The sequence below is a fragment of the Protopterus annectens genome, chromosome 12.part0, assembly GCF_019279795.1.
Source record: "Protopterus annectens isolate FY-2018-M chromosome 12.part0, PAN1.0, whole genome shotgun sequence".
Lineage (NCBI taxonomy): Eukaryota > Metazoa > Chordata > Ceratodontiformes > Protopteridae > Protopterus > Protopterus annectens.
In genome coordinates this window covers 310,506,573-310,527,605 of record NC_056746.1, presented here as the reverse complement: position 1 = coordinate 310,527,605, position 21,033 = coordinate 310,506,573, and the positions used below count along the sequence as shown (strand labels likewise).

The 21,033-nt window shown below is 43.9% G+C and overlaps 1 protein-coding gene across 2 annotated transcripts in view; it reads left to right on the top strand.

Annotated features, from left to right (window-relative positions):
- Window positions 1-21,033, top strand: part of LOC122816534 (dual specificity mitogen-activated protein kinase kinase 3) — a 982,929-nt gene that overhangs the window by 906,784 nt on the left and 55,112 nt on the right. Inside the window, exon 7 of one of the 2 annotated variants that reach the window (XM_044089378.1) lies at window positions 16,324-16,369. The exons of the other annotated variant lie outside the window; for it this stretch is intronic. Coding sequence (XP_043945313.1) covers window positions 16,324-16,369 — 46 coding nt within the window. The remainder of the gene's footprint in view (window positions 1-16,323; window positions 16,370-21,033) is intronic. 2 annotated transcript variants of the gene reach the window in all.

Below are 21,033 nucleotides of genomic sequence, written 5' to 3'. Positions count from 1 at the left end.
CCCCCTTCTGCACCTTCAGCATCTACTCTTATCTCCTCCTCGAGACCTTCCTTGGAGGGATTCGGTGGCTGGGCTTCCATGGTCTGCTCCGAGGGGGTGAGTGGCATCGGACCCTTGTCCGACCCCGCTCTTCCCCTTGGGGCTTCGGCCTTGGTGATCTCTGCTCCGACATCTGCCTCGGAGCCTTCCCTTTCGGTGGGCCCGGGAGTCCCAGTTTCTTCGGAACGGGTTCTCTCGGATCTCCCTGGGAGGGGAGCCTTCGAGGTGATGAGGAGTGTGCAGGCCCCTGGGCTCAGTCAGCAGTCTATTCCTTTAGCTCCTCCCTCTACGGTGCCTGTTGATATCTCTTCCCGCTCTCTTGCTCCCAGACCGAGAGATCCACCGCCTCAGGTTTCCCCACTGGGAGGAACCCCCTCTTCCGAGGATTCTCCTGATCCGTCAGGAGATCCTCCGCGCAAGAGGACATGTAAGAGGAAGCACCTGGACTCCCCTGAGTCTATTACTTCGGATACCGACTTAGATGAGTCGGAGGGATCCCCAAGATCCCCCTCTGAGGATGTCTCCTTTTCAGACATCCTAGAACTCCTGAAACAGAGGGGAAACTGGCCCTCCATTAATCCCTCCGATGAGACGGTATACCTAGAGGCGTTTGGTTCTCAACCCTCCACCTCCTGGGTGTCTCCGCCTTTTGACCCCCTCATGCAGGTAATTGCTCGAAAGGCTTGGGCTTCTCCTGATTCCGTAGAGCCAGTTCCCAGGAGGCCTTCTAAATTTATTACAGCCCCTTCTGAACAGCAATTCCTTACAAAAGGTGTCCCTGTTGATGCCATGGTGGTGGCGGCCGCCACTAAAAAGGAACTTGCAGATCCTTCCGTACCGGTCCATCCTCCTAACAAGGATTCTAGGACCATGGACAGGTATGGTAAGCGGATGTTCTCCTCAGCGACCTTTGCCATGCGTTCGCTGAATTATTTGTGTCACTTCACCAGACTCCAAAGGGACATCCTTAAAGAACTAGGTGAAGTAGTACAGGATCCTGCAGCTCCGGGGGCACAAGACAAGATTGCTTCTCAGCTAGGAATCCTTAACTCCATAACCAACTCCTCCATCCATGCGGATGATTTCGTATGCAGCAGATGGAGCGAGTAGAGCCGCAGGTACAGGAGTGGCTTTGAGACGTCATTCCTGGATGCGGCTCTGTAATTTTGCAGATCCCTTCAAGGCGTCCTTCACAAACTCTCCCTTTGATGGGTCAACTTTGTTTGGTCCTCAAGTGAAGGATACATTGACCAGGTGTGAGCAGGACAGCAAGACTCTTTCTGCCGTAGGGGTCCGTTTTTCCACCCCTTCTAGACCTTACCCCAAGGGACAGAAGGGTGGAAAGATGTGGTTCCGCAAATCCCAAGGAGTCACGCTGGATACACGTGGTCAGTTTACCCCTAGAGGCAGAGGGGGTAATAATAATAGACGCCGCCCTAGAGGCAGGGGGGGTCCACAAAACCAGGGAAGCAGAGAGCCTCTCTCTGACAAGCCCTTCCAGCATCCCTGAGGTGTTGCCCGACTGTCCATCCTTGGCGGCAGTCAGGGGAAGATTATCGCTGTACCCACAAGCCTGGCATTCCCTATCACAAGACAGATGGGTACAGTCGATCATATCCGAGGGTTACAGAATTCCTTTCGAGGAAAGTCCCTTTACTCACAAAAATTCCCTTCCAGATGTGTCACCCGGTCTAAGGGAAATCGCAAAGTTAGAAGTATCAAAGCTTCTACACAAAAGGGCCATTCAGCCAGTTACAACAGACCATTCAGAGCCCGGAATCTACTCAAGGTTCTTTTTGGTCCCCAAAAAGACGGGAGATTGGAGACCAATATTGGACCTCAGCAGACTCAACAAGTCTGTGAAAAAGACGAGATTTCGAATGGTCACACTTCAGTCAATTTTGCCCTTCCTGGGCAAAGACAACTGGATGTGCTCAATAGACCTTCAGGATGCGTACTATCACATAAAAATTCACAGACGCTCCAGAAGGTTTCTCCGCTTTCGGCTGGGGTCCAGTCATTTTCAATTCAGAGCCCTGCCCTTTGGTCTCACTACAGCCCCCAGAGTGTTCACCAAATGTATGGCAGTGGTCACGGCTCACCTGAGATGTCTAGGATTCCAGGTGTTTCCGTATCTCGACGACTGGCTCCTTTCAGCCACCACCAGGCATCAACTTCTCCAAGCCAGGGATTACACCCTAAATCTCTGCACTCATTTAGGAATTACGATCAACTACGAAAAATCCTCCTTGTCGCCCTGCCAGTCTATTACTTTCATAGGCGCAAATCTAGACACTGTTTGGATGTCAGCAACCCTCACAGACCAAAGAATCTCAGATATCCAAAGTCACGTGCGGATCATTCTTGCCAGCAAAAAGGTGCAAGCCAGACTGGTCCTGAAAGTGTTGGGCCTCATGGCAGCGGCCATTACTCTTCTTCCCTTGGCCCGCTTCTACATGCGTCTTCTTCAGTGGATGTTGTTCACCCAGTGGTCTTACCAACAACTTCCCATGCGTCACCAGATCCTGGTGACACAAACTTGCAAAAACTACCTATCTTGGTGGATTTCTTCTCCCCAGATTCATCAGGGCAGACCCTTTGTATCCCCGGCCCCAGTGGCCACAGTCACTACGGACGCCTCCCTGATCGGGTGGGGGGGGGGTCATTGTCAGGGCAGGATGGTTCATGGGACATGGCAACCGTTCGAATACCACCTGCACATAAATGTCCTAGAGATGAGAGCAGTGCTTTTAACGTTGCAAGCCCTCAACGACTTTCTTCCTTTGGGAACAATTGCAGTTCACACGGACAACATGTCTGTAGTATGGTATATCAGCAAACAGGGCGGAACAAAGTCCTACCCCTTGTGTCGAGAAGCTCTCAGACTTTGGCAATGGGCGATCTCCTCTCATCAGTTTCTGGTAGCAACGCATATCCCTGGGAAAACCAACATTTTAGCGGACAGATTGAGCAGAGCTATTCTCATGCCTCACGAGTGGTCTCTCAAACAATCTATAGTGGAGGAGATTTTTCTAGAATGGGGCCGCCCATGTTGCGATCTTTTTGCTACTCCCCAAAACAGCAAATGCCCAGACTTCTTCTCTCTCTTCCACTGCCAGGCCATCCCTCCAGAGACGCTCTTACCCAGGATTGGCCCCAGGGACTTCTTTATGCCTTTCCTCCCTTTCCTTTGATTCCACAAGTACTCCAGAAAGCCACCGTTTTGAGAGCCAAAATGATTCTCATTGCCCCCTATTGGCCTTGACAAATTTGGTTTCCGTTCCTCCATCGTCACCTATTGGTGCAGCTGTGGCATCTGGACCCAGTGCCAGACCTTCTGATCCACCAATCGGGTCACCTGCATCGGTCCATTCCTTCTCTCAACCTCACAGCTTGGTTGCTCCACTTCCTTCCTTAGCCAGGCTTCCTATGATCTCTAACCTGGTTAGGGATATCATAGTCGCTTCCCTTAAATCCTCTACTAGAAGGATTTATACCAGCAAGTGGAAACGCTTTTCTTTTTGGGCAAAATCAAAGAATATAGATCCCTTTACTGCCCCTGTTCATGCAGTTTTGGATTTTTTAGCAGAAATCTTTCACTCGGGCTCTTCATCTTCCATGGTCAAAGTTCAGTTGGCTGCTATCTCGAACTTTCATGTCGGGTTTGCAGATCACAACATTATGTCCCACAGGCTTTGTAGAGCTTTTCTAAAAGGGATTTTTCTCCTTAAACCTCCTATTAGGAGCCCTCCTCCTCAATGGGACCTAAATCTAGTGCTGACATCCTTAATTCTTCCTCCCTTCGAGCCAGCTGTTTCATGTTCACTGAAGTTTCTTTCATGGAAAACACTCTTCCTTGTCGCTATTACCTCGGCCAGGAGAGTGTCAGAACTTCATGCTCTCTCTGTTCGTCCCCCTTATTTGGTATTCCACAAGGACAGGGTATCCTTGAGAACTAATCCATCCTTTTTGCCTAAGGTGGCTTCGAAAACTAATTTGAACCAATCTATTGATCTCTGTATTTTTCCCTAATTACTCCAACAGATCGGAACAAAAATTACATTATCTTGATGTTCACCGCCAACTCAGATATTATTTGGACAGAACAAAACAATTCAGGAAATCCGATCAGCTCTTTCTTTCTTATGCTGTAAATAAGAAAGGCCTTCCTGTTTCCAAAGTGACCTTATCTAGATGGCTTTCTTCCACCATCTCCGAAATCTATCAACTCAGGGGCAAACAGCTGTGCTCAAAACCAAAAGCACATTCCACCGGAAGTTTAGCCACTTCTACAGCCTTTCAGGCTAGACTCCCTTTAGACACTATTTGTGCAGCAGCCACTTGAGCCACTCCTCATACCTTTGTTTCTCATTACAAATTGGATTTGGCCTCCAGGGATAGAGCCAGTTTTGGTTCTACGGTTCTCAAGAGTCTGTTCCATTGAGCCACCCAGGATAGAGGTGCTAGGGACGCGGTCCCATCAAGCAAGAATGAGGGCGAGATTGACAACTTAACATTGAGAAGTTATGTACCTACCATAACGTTCCATGTTAGTTGTCTTCTCTCGCCTTCTTTCTTGCGACCCTTCCTCCTACCCCCTTGCCTGGACAGACCTTGATCTCCCTTGTTTGAAAGATTACTTCTATAGGCACCAGTTAGTTACCTGGTTCCCATTACAGCCCTTCCTTTAGGCTAATTGCTTCTTTCCTCAGTGGAAAGTTTTTTGTGCTAGGTGTTTTTCCCTATAGGTACAAACGAGATCTGGGTACTTACCACCTTGCATCATGGGATATGGGGCTGCCTCAAGCTGGTAAAAGTGACTCTCGAGCTTAGCAAGTGCCGAGTCAAAGCCGAGGATCGGCTCCGAACCCATCAAGCAAGAAAGAAGGCGAGAGAAGACAACTAACATGGAACGTTATGGTAGGTACATAACTTCTCATTTGTGAACATCATAGTTAACTGAGAGTTAGTGGGTTAACATTTTTCTGTTTCAGGACATCAAATAGTCTTTGGTGCTGTTCTGACCATGACCAAATTACATCTTTTCATGTCAGCTCTCTGAACGGTGCTGAAAGTTGACTTTTATCTAGAATGAACTTGCGTGGATAGTTGACCATGCCAAGAAAATGTAAGGCTTGGACATTGTCCGGAGCTGGCATCTCAAGAACTGATTTTTGCTTTGAAGGATCTGGTCGTAAGCCTGTACTGGTAAACAAGTGATCAACATAAGTAACTTCTCATAGCCTGAACTTGCACTTCTGAGGACTAAGCTTAAGATTCACTTGACGTGCTCTTTCCAGAACTTTCTTGAGGTTTCTGTCATGTTTGACTTCAGCATTGCCTCCTACTAGACTATCATCTACTATAATAGCACACAGTTAGCCAGAAAAATTTGCTCCATCGCACGCTGGAAGACTTCACTGGCAGAATTTATTACAAATGGCATTTTCAGAAGTCTGTTTTTTCCAAATGGCGTACCAAATGTGATTAGCAATGAAGGTTTCCAGTCAAGCAAAGTTTGCCAAAATGAACTATATGCATCTAAGATGGAAAAAAGTGTCGTTTGGCATGAGGGCAGCAACCTTTTCAACTGTGCACATTGGATGATGAGGCCATTTTTATGCTTTGGTCAGATCTCTTGGATCAGTACATATTCTGATATCATGTGAGTTTTTCTTATAAGCTACCACTATGGAGGATACCCATTCAGTAGGTGGTTCTACTAGACAAAACTACTCCTAGTTGCACCATTTTATCTACCTCGGCTTTGACTCTGCTCTGCATAGCTACTAGAACTTTCCATGCTGGTCTGATAACTGGGCTGACCTCTGGGTCTAACTTCATAGAGTAACACAAATGGTAGTTTGCCTAGTTTGTCTGCAAAAATATTTGCATACTCAGCACAAATTTCGCCCAAACTGTTTTTTTTCTGTTGTCATTCAGACTTGCATGGTGGACTTCTTTATTAAGTGAAAGCAGTCCCATTTTCAGACTGTCTCTGAGGCCTAGTATTGACTGCACGTGTCTCTTGACTATGAAAAATTGCAAGTCACAGCTGTTCCCAGCAGAATAACATGAAAGCAGTACTGAGACATCTGAATCTCGTCACCACCATAAGCAACAAGTTTTGCACACTTTGCCAAATCAAGTTCTTCTGCAGCTTTTACTCTGGCAAATGTTTAATGCTGACTGCACTTTGAGCCTGTATCTACTTTGAGCTCTACGGACTCCCATTAATCCAAACAGTGCAAAGGATCTCATTCTTTGCCAGCAGATCTACTGCATTGACTGATTCACCAAGCACAGGCACACCATCAAAACAAAAAGTAGGTTTGCAGCTTTCTAACTGATCAACTTCCCTCTTGGAATGCCCTCTTTTAATAAAACAATGTGCCATGTTTGATTTACAAAACTTTTGAAATAATTCCACTTATTGCAAGAATGACACTGCTGACCAAAAGCTAGCCATTTTTCTCTTTTAGGTTCGTGACTTCCGCCACAATTACGATAGTTGACTGTGAAGCTAGGTGGGGGTACATGTTTTGACTTTGCTGACTCACCCTTATGCTTCACTGAGCATATTCTGGAATTTGCTGGAAAGACGGTTTCCCAGGGACTGTTACAGGACCTGCTTGGGCCTGTTTCTTTTAACCACGTGCTGCATACTATCTGTATGACGTTTATCACTGTGCCTTCCTGATTTGTAAGCATACTTTTGTGCTTTTCTGTAATCTCGTATATCTGACAAATCTCAATGGCCTTATTCAACGTTAAATCACTTTCTCAAAGCAAAATCTTTCTCACTGTGTCATTATTAATACCACACACAAGGCTGTCCTTTATCAACTCATCTCTCAAATCAACAAATTTGCAAGTTTTAGCTTTATTTCTCAAGTCAGTTATATGTGCTGCAAAAGTTTCATCAGGCTTTTGATCCCTTGTATAAAATAAGTGCCTTTTCATTGTAATATTCATTGGGGGGGGGGGGTACACATTTCTCTAAATTTGTTGTAAGCACTTGGAGTCTTCCTTTGTTTCAGCTGGTACCAATATATGTCAGTCTTCTTCCTCCCCTGCAAACACAGCAGGTGCATACACAAATGAACACTCATTTCAGTGGCCCATGAACCAGCTAAATTAAGCAGAATAAATGCCTTTGTTACGTGCATCTGTCAGAAAAAGCAGCCTGGATGAAAATATCATATTTCTGCTCAAACACACTCCAATTTTCCGCAGTATTGTTGTCAAAGTACGAACAGTCACACACACCAGGTACTTGTAATAATTAAATGCACAATAAGCTCTCTGAAGTACTTTATGAAATATGCTTTGAAATAACTGTACTTTGCAAAATATTCTTTTAAATAACTGCACTGTAATGCTGCACACACTTGCAAAGACTTTGCACACTTGGGGTATTTTGAATAGCTTTAGTCGGTACAAAAAAGTAGCACTTAGTGAAAACATATGGTCGTTTTACCTTTTTTGAACGCTATGCGATCTGGATATTGATTCAAACATTTTCATAATTATTTTGAATATGTATATCAGTATGTCACAGTATTGGACATTTCATTTAATAAGAAATTTGTTTTGAGCGTTCTGAGTGCTTCATTTTATATTTATAGCAAAAAAAATCATTTAAGCAAGTTTTTGTACCTGGAATTTGTTTCTGACCTGTTTTGTGAGTCGTTTGAACAATAGGGATGGTCAACTCCTGTATATTCCTCCAAGTTTAACCGGTTGCCTCGTGGCTATAACTCTGGATCCCATTCTGACACCATGTTACTGATCTTATGTGCTTTAAGAAGATGTTGAGGCTTGGGTGTTTAAGTAGTTGATTGCATACAAATACATCAGGATGGATTGCAGGAACATTAAACTTAAATGAACTATCTAACTGACTAAATACATGCATGCTCACACTCTGGCTGCTCACTCAAAATGGCACTCTTACTTGCACGTGCTTGGTACTTATATGCATGTGCTAACTCACTGGAAAGCTTCTTAAAGGTATGTCGCACACTGATCTACACTTAACCTCCATATATACCAAATACAAGAATATAGAATTAAGAGGTCATATAAGAGCAGTATTCACAGATTTAGGCACAGCCTTCCGTTTGTTCTCATTTGACAAGCTTCTGCAACTCTTATCTCTCAGACTTTGATATAACCCTGTGATGATTCCAGAAATACTTGCATGACTGGGTCATACAAGTACTCTTTGATTCCACCATTTCCACTGGGCTAAACATCCTCTCTCTCAACTTCATTAAATTGTCTTCTACTTTCCTGCAAATGTGACCAAACCACTGTAATCTGTTCTGTTTAGCCTCTGCATTTTGGCCTACTGCGGCATCTGCTCTGACATCATTTCTTTATCGTATGGTGTGTATCTTACCACCCATTTCAGACACTTGGTCTCCATGACCTCAAGCTTCCTCATCCTCTCTGCCTTACTTGCCCAGGTTTCGGTGCCATACGGAATCACTGGTCACACCACTGTTTTGTACACTTTCCTTTTCAGCTTTGTAGACATTCTTCTGTCACTCAGTACCCTTGGCACTCTGTACCATTTGCTGCAGCACCTTTGATTCTAGCTTTGAACTCCTTATTCAGACTTCCCATCTTCTCAACCACCCTTCCTAGGTACTTAAAGTTGTTAACCTCTTCCACTATTTTCTTTTTTACCTTGGTTTTCAGTTTCTCCCAATTCTCCTACATTTGTTGCCATGACAGCAGTCATCTGTACCGAGTTTCATCCTATATGCTTTCAGTTTTGCATTCCAGTCCCCTGTCAGTTGTCGAAGTTCCTATTCCAAGTCTGCTTATACTGCCACATCTATTGCATACAGCAGCTTTTTTTGATGATGTCTGTGATCTGTTTGCTAATGTAGTCCATTACCAGTATGACCATCAATGGGCTCAAACCTGAACACTAATGCAGACCAACTCCCACTGGGAACTCCTTTGGAAGTTCATCTGATTCTTGTACCTAGCCTGCACTAATTCTACCAAGTGTTTCCAAGACTTCACAACTTCGTAGGACTGCTCAAATTAGCTTTCTTGGGACCTTGTCATATGCTTTCTCCAAATCTAGGAATGCCTATTTGAACTCCTTCCTTATTTTCAGTTTCTTTTCCACTGTCTCTCACTGCAAACATCAGGTCAGTTGTACTGCATCCTGGTCAGATTCCACAATGCCATCTTTCTTTGTGCTGCTCTGCATATTTATCAGCTACGTTCTCTAACACATTCATAACCATACGCAGTACAGAGATATCACACTCCTGTCAAAACTGCTTGAGTGTCCTCTCTGTTGTACACTGGTACTAGAGTGTTTACTCTTGTCATCTGGGATACTCCTTTCCCTCCCTCTTTCCATACTGAGACTACTCTCAGGAGCCATTTCTTTCATAACTCAAGGAACAACTCGATCATGTCTTCCATAACTTTGTCTCGCCATGCTGCTTTCCCTGACTTTATTTTTCTTGGTATTCTTCTTGCTTCTTCTAGGATGAGCTCTTCCTCTTTCATCATGGGCTGGGCATGGGACAGTACAGCTTCTATGGTGTTTTCTTCATCCAGAAGCTGCTGGAAGTATCTTGCCTGCCTTGGACATCATGTGGACTGGTGAGCAGATTGTAGCCAACCCTTATGAATGGTGTCCAATAATATCTGTCCTTTAATATAGTAGAGGCATAAAAAATGCTTCTTCGTATTCTGCGAGGAGAATGTAAGTTAAACTTTAATGTGCAAGAAATACAACATTTCAACTTCATAAAGTTTTATTTGTAAATGGACCTACTTTATTTTTCAGCAGCTAGTGGTCAAACTTGGTGGTAAGAGCTCTGCCTCACAGCTTCAAGGCCCCAGGGTTCAGTCCTGGTCTCTGGTTGATATCTATATGGAGTTTGCATTTTCTCCATATGTCTGCTTGGGTTTTATTCCAGTTGAGGAGGACTAGTCCTCTTAAATGGTTAACACAGAAAGTGACAGAGTGGTGCAGCAATCAGAGTTGCTGCCTCACAACACTTGGTTCTTCAGTTCAGTTCTCGACTGGGGTAATTTCTGATTGGAATCTGCTAATTTTCCCTCTGTCCAGCTTGATTTAAACTGGGTATTTCAGTTTCTTTCCACATTCTGAGGATGCTTGGTAGATGAATTAGAACCATCCAGAACTGGCATGCGTGTGCGGATTACAAATTGTCCAGTGGGATGGTGCCCCTATCCAGGATTAGTTTCATTGCCGTAGACCCACATAAGGCAGTATAAGCTCTTGCTTCCCCATGATTTTGAGTTAGATTAAATTGGTGATCAGAGAATGAATGACTGTTCTAATCAGACTGCTTTGTCATCTTTCCACCGTCTTTATTTTGTAACAAGTTATTCGACTGCTGTAGTGGTTTAAGATTCCACTTTTGGGTGGATGAAGTAAGATTTTGTAGTTGTGTAAGGCATTAACTTAACATTAGCTGTTTGACAAGAGTTCAGTGTTGCAGCAGTCAGACAACTGGTTATGCAACAGTCTGTATGTTTTATTAGATTTGAGTTTGCAAAGTTAACCCTAATACAACTAACAGTTTAGTCAGAGGAAAAAAGGTTTTGAGCTGCTAATAAACTTCATCCTGTAGTGCAAGGTGTGATCCATTTAGTTTCCATTTTCTAGTTTTGTGACTGAGAGCTTGCCACTTAACCAGTGCTCACAGGTCACCCTTAAAAAGTGGTTTGTGCTTAGTGGGTTTACCTGGTTAGAAAATAAATGAAGTAAAAATTTAAGAAAAAAAAAAAAAAAAAAGGATAATAATCCTTGTTCCACAGTTTGCATTTGGCAGAAAATTTCTGTAGTGTTGTGCTTCAAGACTGAATGCTAAAGGCTGACTAGAAGTGATCTGGGTACAAGCCAGACTGGTTTGCAAAACATGAAGTGTGCGATTGCTGATTACACCATTGAAATCAAAGACCCATGCAGACACAGTAGGTAATGCAGCCTCATTTTATACTGATGGTAGAGACTGAGTGGATAATAACTTGTAAGTTATTTTGCTACTGAAATAATTTTGTCTGGAAGTTTTAACTGTTAAGGTGTGTGCCTCACTCATTTGTACTTCCTCAGGCATCTTTTTCTCTATAGCAAACCTGCTGATCATGTTTTTCCCTGATTTGTCTGTGTGTTGGGGCTCTCCAAATGGAGCCTGGAAGAATGGTGGGATTCTGGATCTTGCTGGTCTTTCTCACATTCTTTGCTACATACTGTAGGATCATAGGAGGTTACTAGGCTAATGGCCTTGGGGCCCTTACAAGCCTAGCCATTAGTTTATCCCCCAAACAGAAACTTCAGTCAGCACCTGTCACCTCTGTCAGTGAGGGACACAGGTGGAACCCCTGGGGCAAATTTGTTGTTTCCTAGCCACTCATCAAAGTTGCATTTGAAGAGGGTCAGCAAGGTACACTATTTGACATGTAATGGAAGTCTATTCCAGAGACAGGGCAGCCTCTGGGAGACAAACCTGTCTTTCCAGCAGGTTTTGTTGATGTCGCATAGTGGATTTAAGCCTTTCAAGCGTGTAGTGAATGAGGAGTTAGACTTACGGATATGGAGCATCTCTAGTAGAGCAGGGTCTGATATTACCTTGTAGGTGAGACACAGATCACCTCTGAGCAATCTGTGCGATACAGAGAGTGATGGTGATTTGAGCCTGTCCGCATATGATAGGTGTTGGAGGCCATGGATTGTCTGTATGAGGTATTTCTGTGGCCTTTGGAGAGGTACGTTTCAAAAGGGGCAATTATACTCAATTATTGGCCTAATGATGGAGGAGTACAAAGGAGTAATAATCTCCTTTTTCTGTATGCAGTCCCTTTACTTATGAGATGAACCAAGTAAAAGGCTTTTCTGACCGTTGCCGCTACACGATGGTCAAATGTGAGATTGTCAACCTGAGTACCCAAGTCTCTCACCACAGGTTGTGTGCTTAAGGGGTTGCCATTGATGTAGTAATTAGTAGGGGCCATGAGTTTGCCGAATGGTATGATAATACACTTTTTTTTTGTGTTTAACTTAAGGCCATGACTTTGGCACCAGTCATTTGTTGCTATGAGACCCTCTTGCAGTATGTTAACATCATCTGGGGAGTCAATGACCACACTCAAGTTACAGTCATCCGCAAACCTGGTTAGCCACAGGCCTTTTGTCTTTGCCTGGACTTCTGAGAAGTTGATGCCAAACAGCGGGTCCCAGGATGGATCCCTGCGGACACCACTAGTGACAGGTTTGCTGGTGAGGTGCAGATGTCTATTCTGCCCTTGTGGATCCCATCAGTGAGCCAGGTGGCCCACCCACCTGATGAGATAGGGATTTATGCCAAGTTGTGTTGCTTTTCTATGACGCCTGAATGGGGGATTGTGTTAAAGGCCTTGGCCAAGTCAAGGTAAGTTGTATGTACTGACTTTCCCTCATCCAGGGCCTTGGTGATGGTCTCAGAGGTCAAACAGGTTCAGCAGGCAAGATCTGCCCTTGGTGAATCTGAGCTGTGTGGGGTCAAGTGCTTGGAGATTGCCTATGTCCTTGTTTGAGATCCATAATAATACCTTCCATGGCTTTACAGATCAGACTTGTCACGCTAATGTGGCGAGAGTTTCCAGGGTTAGTAGTGGCACCATCTTTGTGTAAGGGGATGTCAGTGGCAGTTCTCCACTCTGCTAGAATGAAGCCTGTACTTAAGCAGTGGTTGAATAGGGTGCTTAATGGCGAAGCTAGTTCTTGATGGAGATAGTGCAGAAGACAGCCTGGGATACTATCAGGTCCCATGGAAGCTGCCTTCTTTGCCTTGGATATAGGGCCTTTAACACTTGATCTACAGAGATGTGAGGTGCGAGACAAGTATCAGGGATGTCAAATGGGCCTTTGGGGGGGGGGGGATAGGTTCATTGCAAACTTCATCCCCCGTGTCTGCTAGCAGGTTGGTTAAGTCAGCAGGATTAGTCTAAGAGGTGCTGTTGAGTACTAATTCAGAACAAACATGGACTTTGCCATGGAGGTTCGTGACGTAACTGAAGAGGTTTTGTAGTTTTCCTTGTTTCAGAGGCTAGTTTATAATTGGCTTTGGAGTTTGTGACACCCGTGCCCTGGCCCAGCAGTCAAGGAGCCTCAATCCTCACCACTAACACCAGTGAGGGGCGTCTCATATAGGAGAAAAGGATAACAAATGCACACAATAAAGTGTAATTTCCCTTAAGAACACACATAAATCACAGTCCGGGGCTGGTTGCTCCCTTGCTGTCCAGGTCCCCAATAAGATTCACCATTGGCACAGCTATAGGGTCCAGATCTCAGTCTAGTGGGCAAGCAAAAACCTCCAGCACCCTCTTTATCCAACCAGTGCTTCGTGTCCCTGCCCAAGTAGCTGACGCGCGCACACACACACACACACACACACACACACACACACACACTTTGAGAAGAGTTTATACAACCACACAGACACTCCTGGGGAAGGCTGGCACAGGTTCTCCAGCTTTGCCCCTTTTTCCCCAGACTATACGGTAGTACCAGCTGCCACCACCCACTAATATTTATCAGCTAGGCCCTTAAAAGGGTGTCCAGTTATTACTGTGCAATATTATTATGCAATTGGTAGTACAGCCCAGGGCTAAAGCTATTGGAGTGGCTTTGTACAATTTTACCAAAGGCATGCAAGTACTCTAAAGAGCTTAAATTATCTCTACAAAAACAGCCACAGTTGGAAAGGGTTTAAAAATATTTAATAACAAATAGTCAAAACACAAGACAATACTTTTTACTACACAGTGCTAGTCAAGAGTTCAGAGATCACAGATAAATACTTAAAATAATTCAGTAGTACAATTCTGACATCACAGAAAAACAGTCTAATCTTTCTAGTTATTTCTAAGAGAAAACACAAATCTAAGATAAACTTACATATAGAGCAAGACAGTGCTGGTGAGTTGGATGGTCAAGACAAAAATGCTTAATGCTCTCTGATTCTCTTTGTTTTTAAAATCACATTCCTGGTTCACATTACATCATTCTTCACACTTCCCTGGGTTCCCAGGCTAACAGAAACTACATTTACATTCTTCACCTCTGGGCAGAAACCAGAGCAATGAAGGACATTTATGCATGCAAATTTGGGTTCCCAGGCTAACAGAAACTACATTTATATTCTTCACCTCTGGGCAGAAACCAGAGCAATGAAGGACATTTATGCATGCAAATTATGGCCATTAACTCTGGTCTTAAAACAATAGGCAGCATGTCTCGCCTGACTCTGATTTTTAACATCAAAGGGTCACAACATGCTTTACGTGGCCAGTAGAGTGCATTGTTACATTTTTTCCAGTTCCACATGTAACACTATTTTTACCATTTAAGAAAAGCCTGTGGTTTACATTAATATTTACAGATGACAGTATTATCTCCAAAATTCTGTCTGGCTAGGCTGGCAGCCTTCATCTATCTTCACATGTCCCCCCCCCCAGAAGAACTCAAGCTAGTTTTTCAAGTGACCCTTGAGAAATGCTGCTTGAGGGAGTTAGGTCTATCTGAGTATACCTTACCCTGTTTACCTGTCTTGAGAGCCCATCTGCATTGGCATTGCTAATCCCACTGCAGTGCTGCACGGACATATATGCTTGCAACCCTGGGCTCCATCTTGGCAACTTGGTATTTTGCTGGCTGGCTCTGTTCAACCATGTTAGGGGGTTGTGATTTGTCATAGCAGTGAATTTCCTTCCATAGGCTGAAGTTTCTGCATTGCCCATACTATGGCTAGACATTCAGTTTCTACAGCTGCGTAGCATTCCTCCCTGGGTTGGAGCCTACAGCTGAGATAAACCACTGGGTGCTCTTCCCCCTCTGAAGAAATCTGGCTAAGTACAGCCCCCACCCCCTGGTTAGAAGCATCCACCTGCACAACAAATTATTTGCTGTAATCTGGACTGGCTAACACAGGGGGTCCTCCCAAAGCTTCTTTAAGCTTCTGGAATGCCTGCTCACATGCTGGGGTCCACACTACCTTATCTGGCCTGTTCTTCCTTGTCAGGTCTGTGAGGGGAGCAGCTATGGTACTATAACTGAGGATGAACTTTCTGAAGTACCCTGCTGTCCCTAAAAATGCCCTCACCTGCTTTTTGGTAACAGGTGCAGGCCATGCCTGAATGGCTTCCACTTTGGCAGGTTCTGGCCTTATCTTACCACTCCCCACTCTGTCTTCGGTTGCCCATGTTGGTGAGAACCAAGTCCAGAATTTCATCTCCCCTTGCGGGAGATGAGACAAGCAATTGTAGTGCGTTAGAATTGATGAAGTCAAGGAATCATTGGGCGAGTGCATTAGTGCAGAAGTAGTTCACCCAGTCTATGGTGGGGGTAGTTGAAGTCACCAAGGATCAGGGTGTTAGGAGGTACTTGATGGTGTCAGGCAGGTTTAGGTAGGAGGAATGGGTGTCCTGAGTCATGGAAGAGGGGTCTATAGCTGGCTGTAACTTGGATGAGTGCCTTGCCCAATTGTCAGTTGCACCTGGAGTAATTCCAGTGCATCATGCTGGCAATCCAGTCTGGAGGTGTGCCTGTCCTTAATGAAGGTAGAAACTCCTCCACCCTTAGTCTTCCCAACCTCATTTTGAGATCAGAATTTGGAATGAGGTATAGCCTGATAAAGCAGGGGTGCACTTTGCAACCCTGAGCCAAGTTTCTGTGACTGTACAGACATCAACATCTTTCAGTGTGAGGAGAGCCTCCAGTAAATGCATTTTCAGGTTAAGGCTTTACTCCCTTTTCTGTTGCATCCTACTGTTTTTTTGTTTTGTTTTGTGTTTTACTGTTTTGACACTAGCTTATGGAATTCCAGCTTGTAGATGCATTCTGGACTTCTCTCCATTTTGAATTGTAGCCTCTTGAAATTTACTAAATTGAGTTTAAATGTGTAGGATGTTCATATATCCCAGCTTACTTGCATGCCTCCTATATTGTGTCCCTGAACTTGAGAAAGCATCTTACTGACTTTTGTATATATAATCAATTTTGTGGGACATACGTTTTGCCTGATCAGTTATTACTTTGTTAAGAACTGAATTGTAGTTGGTATTGTAGTGGCTAATAGGTATACCAACTCCTGATAGATTTTAAGTATCATACAGAGTGGCATTAGAAGAGCCTTGGTAATCACTGGACTATGTCACCACAGTTGGGGGAGGGGTCTTTACAACAGTTTATGCAGGTAAAATCCAAATGTTTATTTTTATTTATTTTTTGTTCTTTAGTTTGAAGAAGAATCCTGCAGAAAGAATGAGCTATGTGCAACTCATGGTATGCAACCTTTCTCATGCTGTTACAAGTCTGCAAGATGTTTTAATAGTCTTTGATTACTAATATTAGTATCTGTGCTTAAGCTTTGATTTTCACAGCTACTAAATATATTTTATATGCAGTGCTTTTATAGTATTTCTTTATACAACATTATTCATATTGTAAGTTTATTATGAGAGGATATATCTGGAGAATTTGCTAAGAAATATTTTAGTTTCTTATATTAGGAAAACTGTAGGCTAAAACATGATAGTTCTGCAGTTGCAGAATTATATGTGGTTATTTTACCTTAGTCTATGTGCTGCAGCTAATCTGTTGTCAGGGAACGTACCCTCATGACACAGTGAGTTAAACAGAGATATACTATACAGTATATCCTTATTTGAGCAGTGTTTAGTTTTTACTGTGTTTTTTTTCTCTTGAAGCCCTCTTATGTCCCTCTGATTAATTTTTTGGACCCCAAAACAGGTCTGCTATGTGGTTGTCTAGTCTTCACAGCACCCTTACATTGTACCTTTTTATCTCAAGTGCCAGCTTGATATGTCCATTCTGCAGAAAGTACTGTCTGACCTTGATACGTCGTGCATGGTTGCTTGAAGCTTTTCATTGTGACCTACATTGAGGACCTTGAAACAGCCCTTCTCGGACTAACCACTCCTTTCATAGCCAAACAGTAGCATAAAGTGGGGGAGATGTGGTAGGACCCTCTGATAAGCAGCAGAAATCGAGCGGGTCTTTTTCACAAAGAATGAAAAGCACCACAAAAAGACATCACGTAAACATGATTGTAGCAGTTGTAAAGATGAGTCTTGCCTAGTAAATCATAGGACCAGAGACAATTTTCCTGCTGCAGACATTATCTGAAAAGTCTAACTTATCCAACCTCAAGTGATAAGTCCCCAGGTCTGGGTCTTTTGTCAAAGAATGAAATGTGAAAGAATCTTCAAGTAGTTTGTGCTACTCCTGACTGTCAACAGATTCTCTCCATACTGTCATTTCCTTATTACATGCTTACATGCTTACACTGCTTTCTGCTTATAGTGACAACCCTCTATCTTGTCTTAGGAGTTTTTTTGTTTTTAAAATGCTTTTTGCCCCATGCCTGATCTTCAAGCATCCCTAGCTCAAGCGTGCACATTCTTTTATTTCCCTGAGAATTTCACCTAGGCTATCAGTGAGAGCTGTCTGGAGGGGGCTGTATCCACGCAGCCATGAGATGTCTTTGTACCTCTACCTGTGGCCCCCACATCCATTTGCACAGCTGCAGATATGAGCACCCTTCTCCATTGCTAAAATGTGTCCAGCTACCCCCCCCCCCCAACTTGGAGCCTATCAACAACCTTATCTGTCAGCCCTGGCCATTACCACATTAAGTCCATCCCACCAATAGAGTGAATCTGGCATATCCCCCAAACCAGGACCCAAAGCACCCTTATATTTTAGCCCCAGCAGTTGCTCTCTCCAGTTAGCAGCCTGCATTAGTCTGAGTACAGGCTGCAGATGTAGTTTTCCACTGCTGTAATTACTCCTAACTCCCCTCCCTCGTGGGGCATCACCACAGGGAATTCAGTACCCTTCCCAAAACATATAACAGAGTACTCACACACATGCTTTCTAAGCACTGTTGTTACTGTGTTGGGGTTCCAAACTTGTGAACCCTGGTCATTTAGTTTTCAAGCATACAGTGTGCCAGTGCATATGAAGGTAAGACTGGGAACCCCCACTCCTTCCTCCTGCAATGGGAAAGCTAATCCTGTTGTTCATTTCAGTCCTTGCCTCTTGGCTCTTCCAGTGTGCAAGACACTAATCAAATTTGGGTTATCTGGGTTGTACCAGGGGACTTGTCCATCAAAACCACACAGCCTGGAAAGCTTGGTTTGGGAGTTATCCATATTCACTCCTTTATGCAGGCCATTGTATAATATGTTCCAGACCCATCTTTTGAAGGATGACGCAGGAGATGAAGCATTTGCCAATTCACTCTGGCTTCAAGATGCTTGCCAGCACTGAGCTAGCCAGCAAATATGTCTTCTCACATACCATTGCACAAGTCTAATACTGTGAACACTGCAAATGATTTAGTAAAGCTGCTTAAAATAGGAGATGTAAAGTTCTGACTGATTTGCTTAGAAATTACAAACGTTAAGTAAGACTGAGACAAATTACAAGAAGTGTCTAGTGTAGTTAAGAAACATAAGAAAAAGTATGAGCTAGTTCTAAGATGGCTAAACAGCATAGTGCCTACTGAAAAAAATTGACAAGAAGTTGAGAGAGACAAAGTCCCTTTTGTGTTGGGGAATGAAACTCATTGTAAGGATGATCTGTATGAAACATAATGTCACCCTGTTGATCTGGCAGGCTAATGTGGCTGGCAGGTTGGTGTCCTCTTCTTCAAATTAGTCCCTCCTAAATGTCTGCATTAGGTTATCTCCTTCACAGAAGAGGGTTATTCTTCAGTCTGTGGTTACATTAGTTCTTTAACTCATAAAATGTAGAAAAAGACCACCACTGATCTTTTTACAAAGACAAGACTACAAGATCCTATTCAAAAGGTGCAAGGTAGTAAAAGCAGCATGTAGTCATTAAAGACTATAACCCTTCAGTATTTTTGCTGCTGTTGGAAGAGGAGGCATATATTTTTCTCTTATTTCTCTCTCTTTGTCATGCTGTTTGCCAATCATAACTCCTTCCATTCACGGAGTAGCACATTTGTAATTTGTCAAGAAGAAGTTGTTTTCAGGAGGCATTCCTCCAGGCAGCCATCAGGATTATCATCTTGACTCCATCACCTCCATTGCTGTGTGCATCAGCCTGACATGAATTTCCACAGTGCTTAGGCCAGCCACCTGAAAGAAGGCATGAGAAGCTGGTGGCCAGTGTCATCTCCTGCACAAAATTGGTTTGGAGAGTGAGTGCAGATATTGGTAGAATAATTCCTTACATGATTCCAGGCTGGCTTCAGAGGGAAGGAAGCTGGTGACTAATTCTGAGACTAGACACTCGCTAAAGCTGTCTCCAGTGTGGCCTTTATTCCTTCTCTTGCTTAGTGCTTTGCATCTCTTAAAGGGCTGTAGTCATGCATATACTGTTGGATGATGAGATGCAAGTAGGAAGAATCCCACAGGCATCTGTCTTAGGGGTGAGTCACTGGGTTTCAACACTCTGGACCACTAATGGATAAGCTTCTGGGGTTTTTTGGGAAGGGTTTTTAAAAAAAGAATCGGGAACCTTTTTGTTTTTAAAACAAGGATTTTAGATGCTCCTTTACAATCTGATGTGTTGTTTGGTTCTCCTGTTGAGGCAGTTTAAAGAAAATGGAAGACAAGGCTAAGTCTATGCAGACTGTTAAAGATTTTTGCAGGTTCAGCCTCCAAAGTTTAGTAGAAATTGGCCTGCTAAAGGGTGGACGTATCCTTCTTATGATTCCCAGTCTAGGGGTAGATCTAGACGATGGTAGGGGCAGAGCTCAGGGCTCTTTCAGGCCTAGAACAGGGAGTTCTCCTGCACAGTCTTCAGGTGAGGGCAGGGGTCAGTCCTTTAATAAACAGACCCAATGACCTACCTTTTCAGCTGCCAGAGCCTTCTCGCCTGGCAGCACCTTTGGGAGGAAGGTTGGCACTTTTCAAAGAAAATTGGAGTTTAATTACCCAAGACAGATGGGTATTGGATATCGTACACCAAGGTTACAGGTTTTATTTCCATACCTTGCCTCCTTTCAGAGGCATGCCAGACGTTCCTCCTCAACAAAGAATAGAGGCTCACAAGCAAATTTCTGTTACTTCAACTAGGGCCATACAGTCCCTATGCCAAGTGGGCCTAGGATTTTATTCTCGCCTGTTCCTAGTACCAAAGAAGGGGAACACGTGGAGACCAATTTTGGATTTATCTATCCTCAACACTTATCTGGACATTCCCAAGTTCAAAATGTTGTCGTTGCAGCAGCTTTTACCTCTACTGGGCAAAGATCATTGGATGGTAACTTTGGATCTCAAGGAGGCTTACCTTCATGTTCCTATCAGACTAAGTTGCAGGAAGTATCTGCGTTTACGAGCTGGGACTTCTCACTATCAGTTCTCTGCATTGCCCTTTGGCTTATCTACTGCGCCCAGAGTGTTCACGAAAGTTCTGGCTCCAGTGATAGCTTTCTTCAGGCTAAAAGGAATACAGATCTATCCTTATTTGACGACTGCCTGATGTTGGCCTGGCTCAAGGAAGGAAGAGCTTCTTCATCATTTGGAATATGTGATAGCAGTGCTAAGATGCCTGGGGTATTCTGTGAACGAAATAAAGTCCAGTCTAGTACCTCTCAGGGCATGTGCTTTCTGGGTGTAAGACTGAATACAGCATCCCAGATGGCCTTTTAACCCCGGACAAACAAGAGTCTTTCCCTTTACTTCCATCAACTATCTCATCAGTCCGGGCTGACTGCAAGGACAGTCCTTCAAGCCTTAGGGTTCATGGCATCTTGTATTCTGGTGCTTCCCAATGCCAAACTGCATATGAGGAAGCTGCAATGGTATCTCAAAATGTATGGACACAGCACTGCCAGGATCTGGACACTGTCATTCAAATAATACCTTGCATTCAAAAGGAATTTTTGTGGTGGGCTCAGGAATGTCACCTAAACAAGGGACTCTCTGTGACCCGGCCAGAGGCGAGTCAGA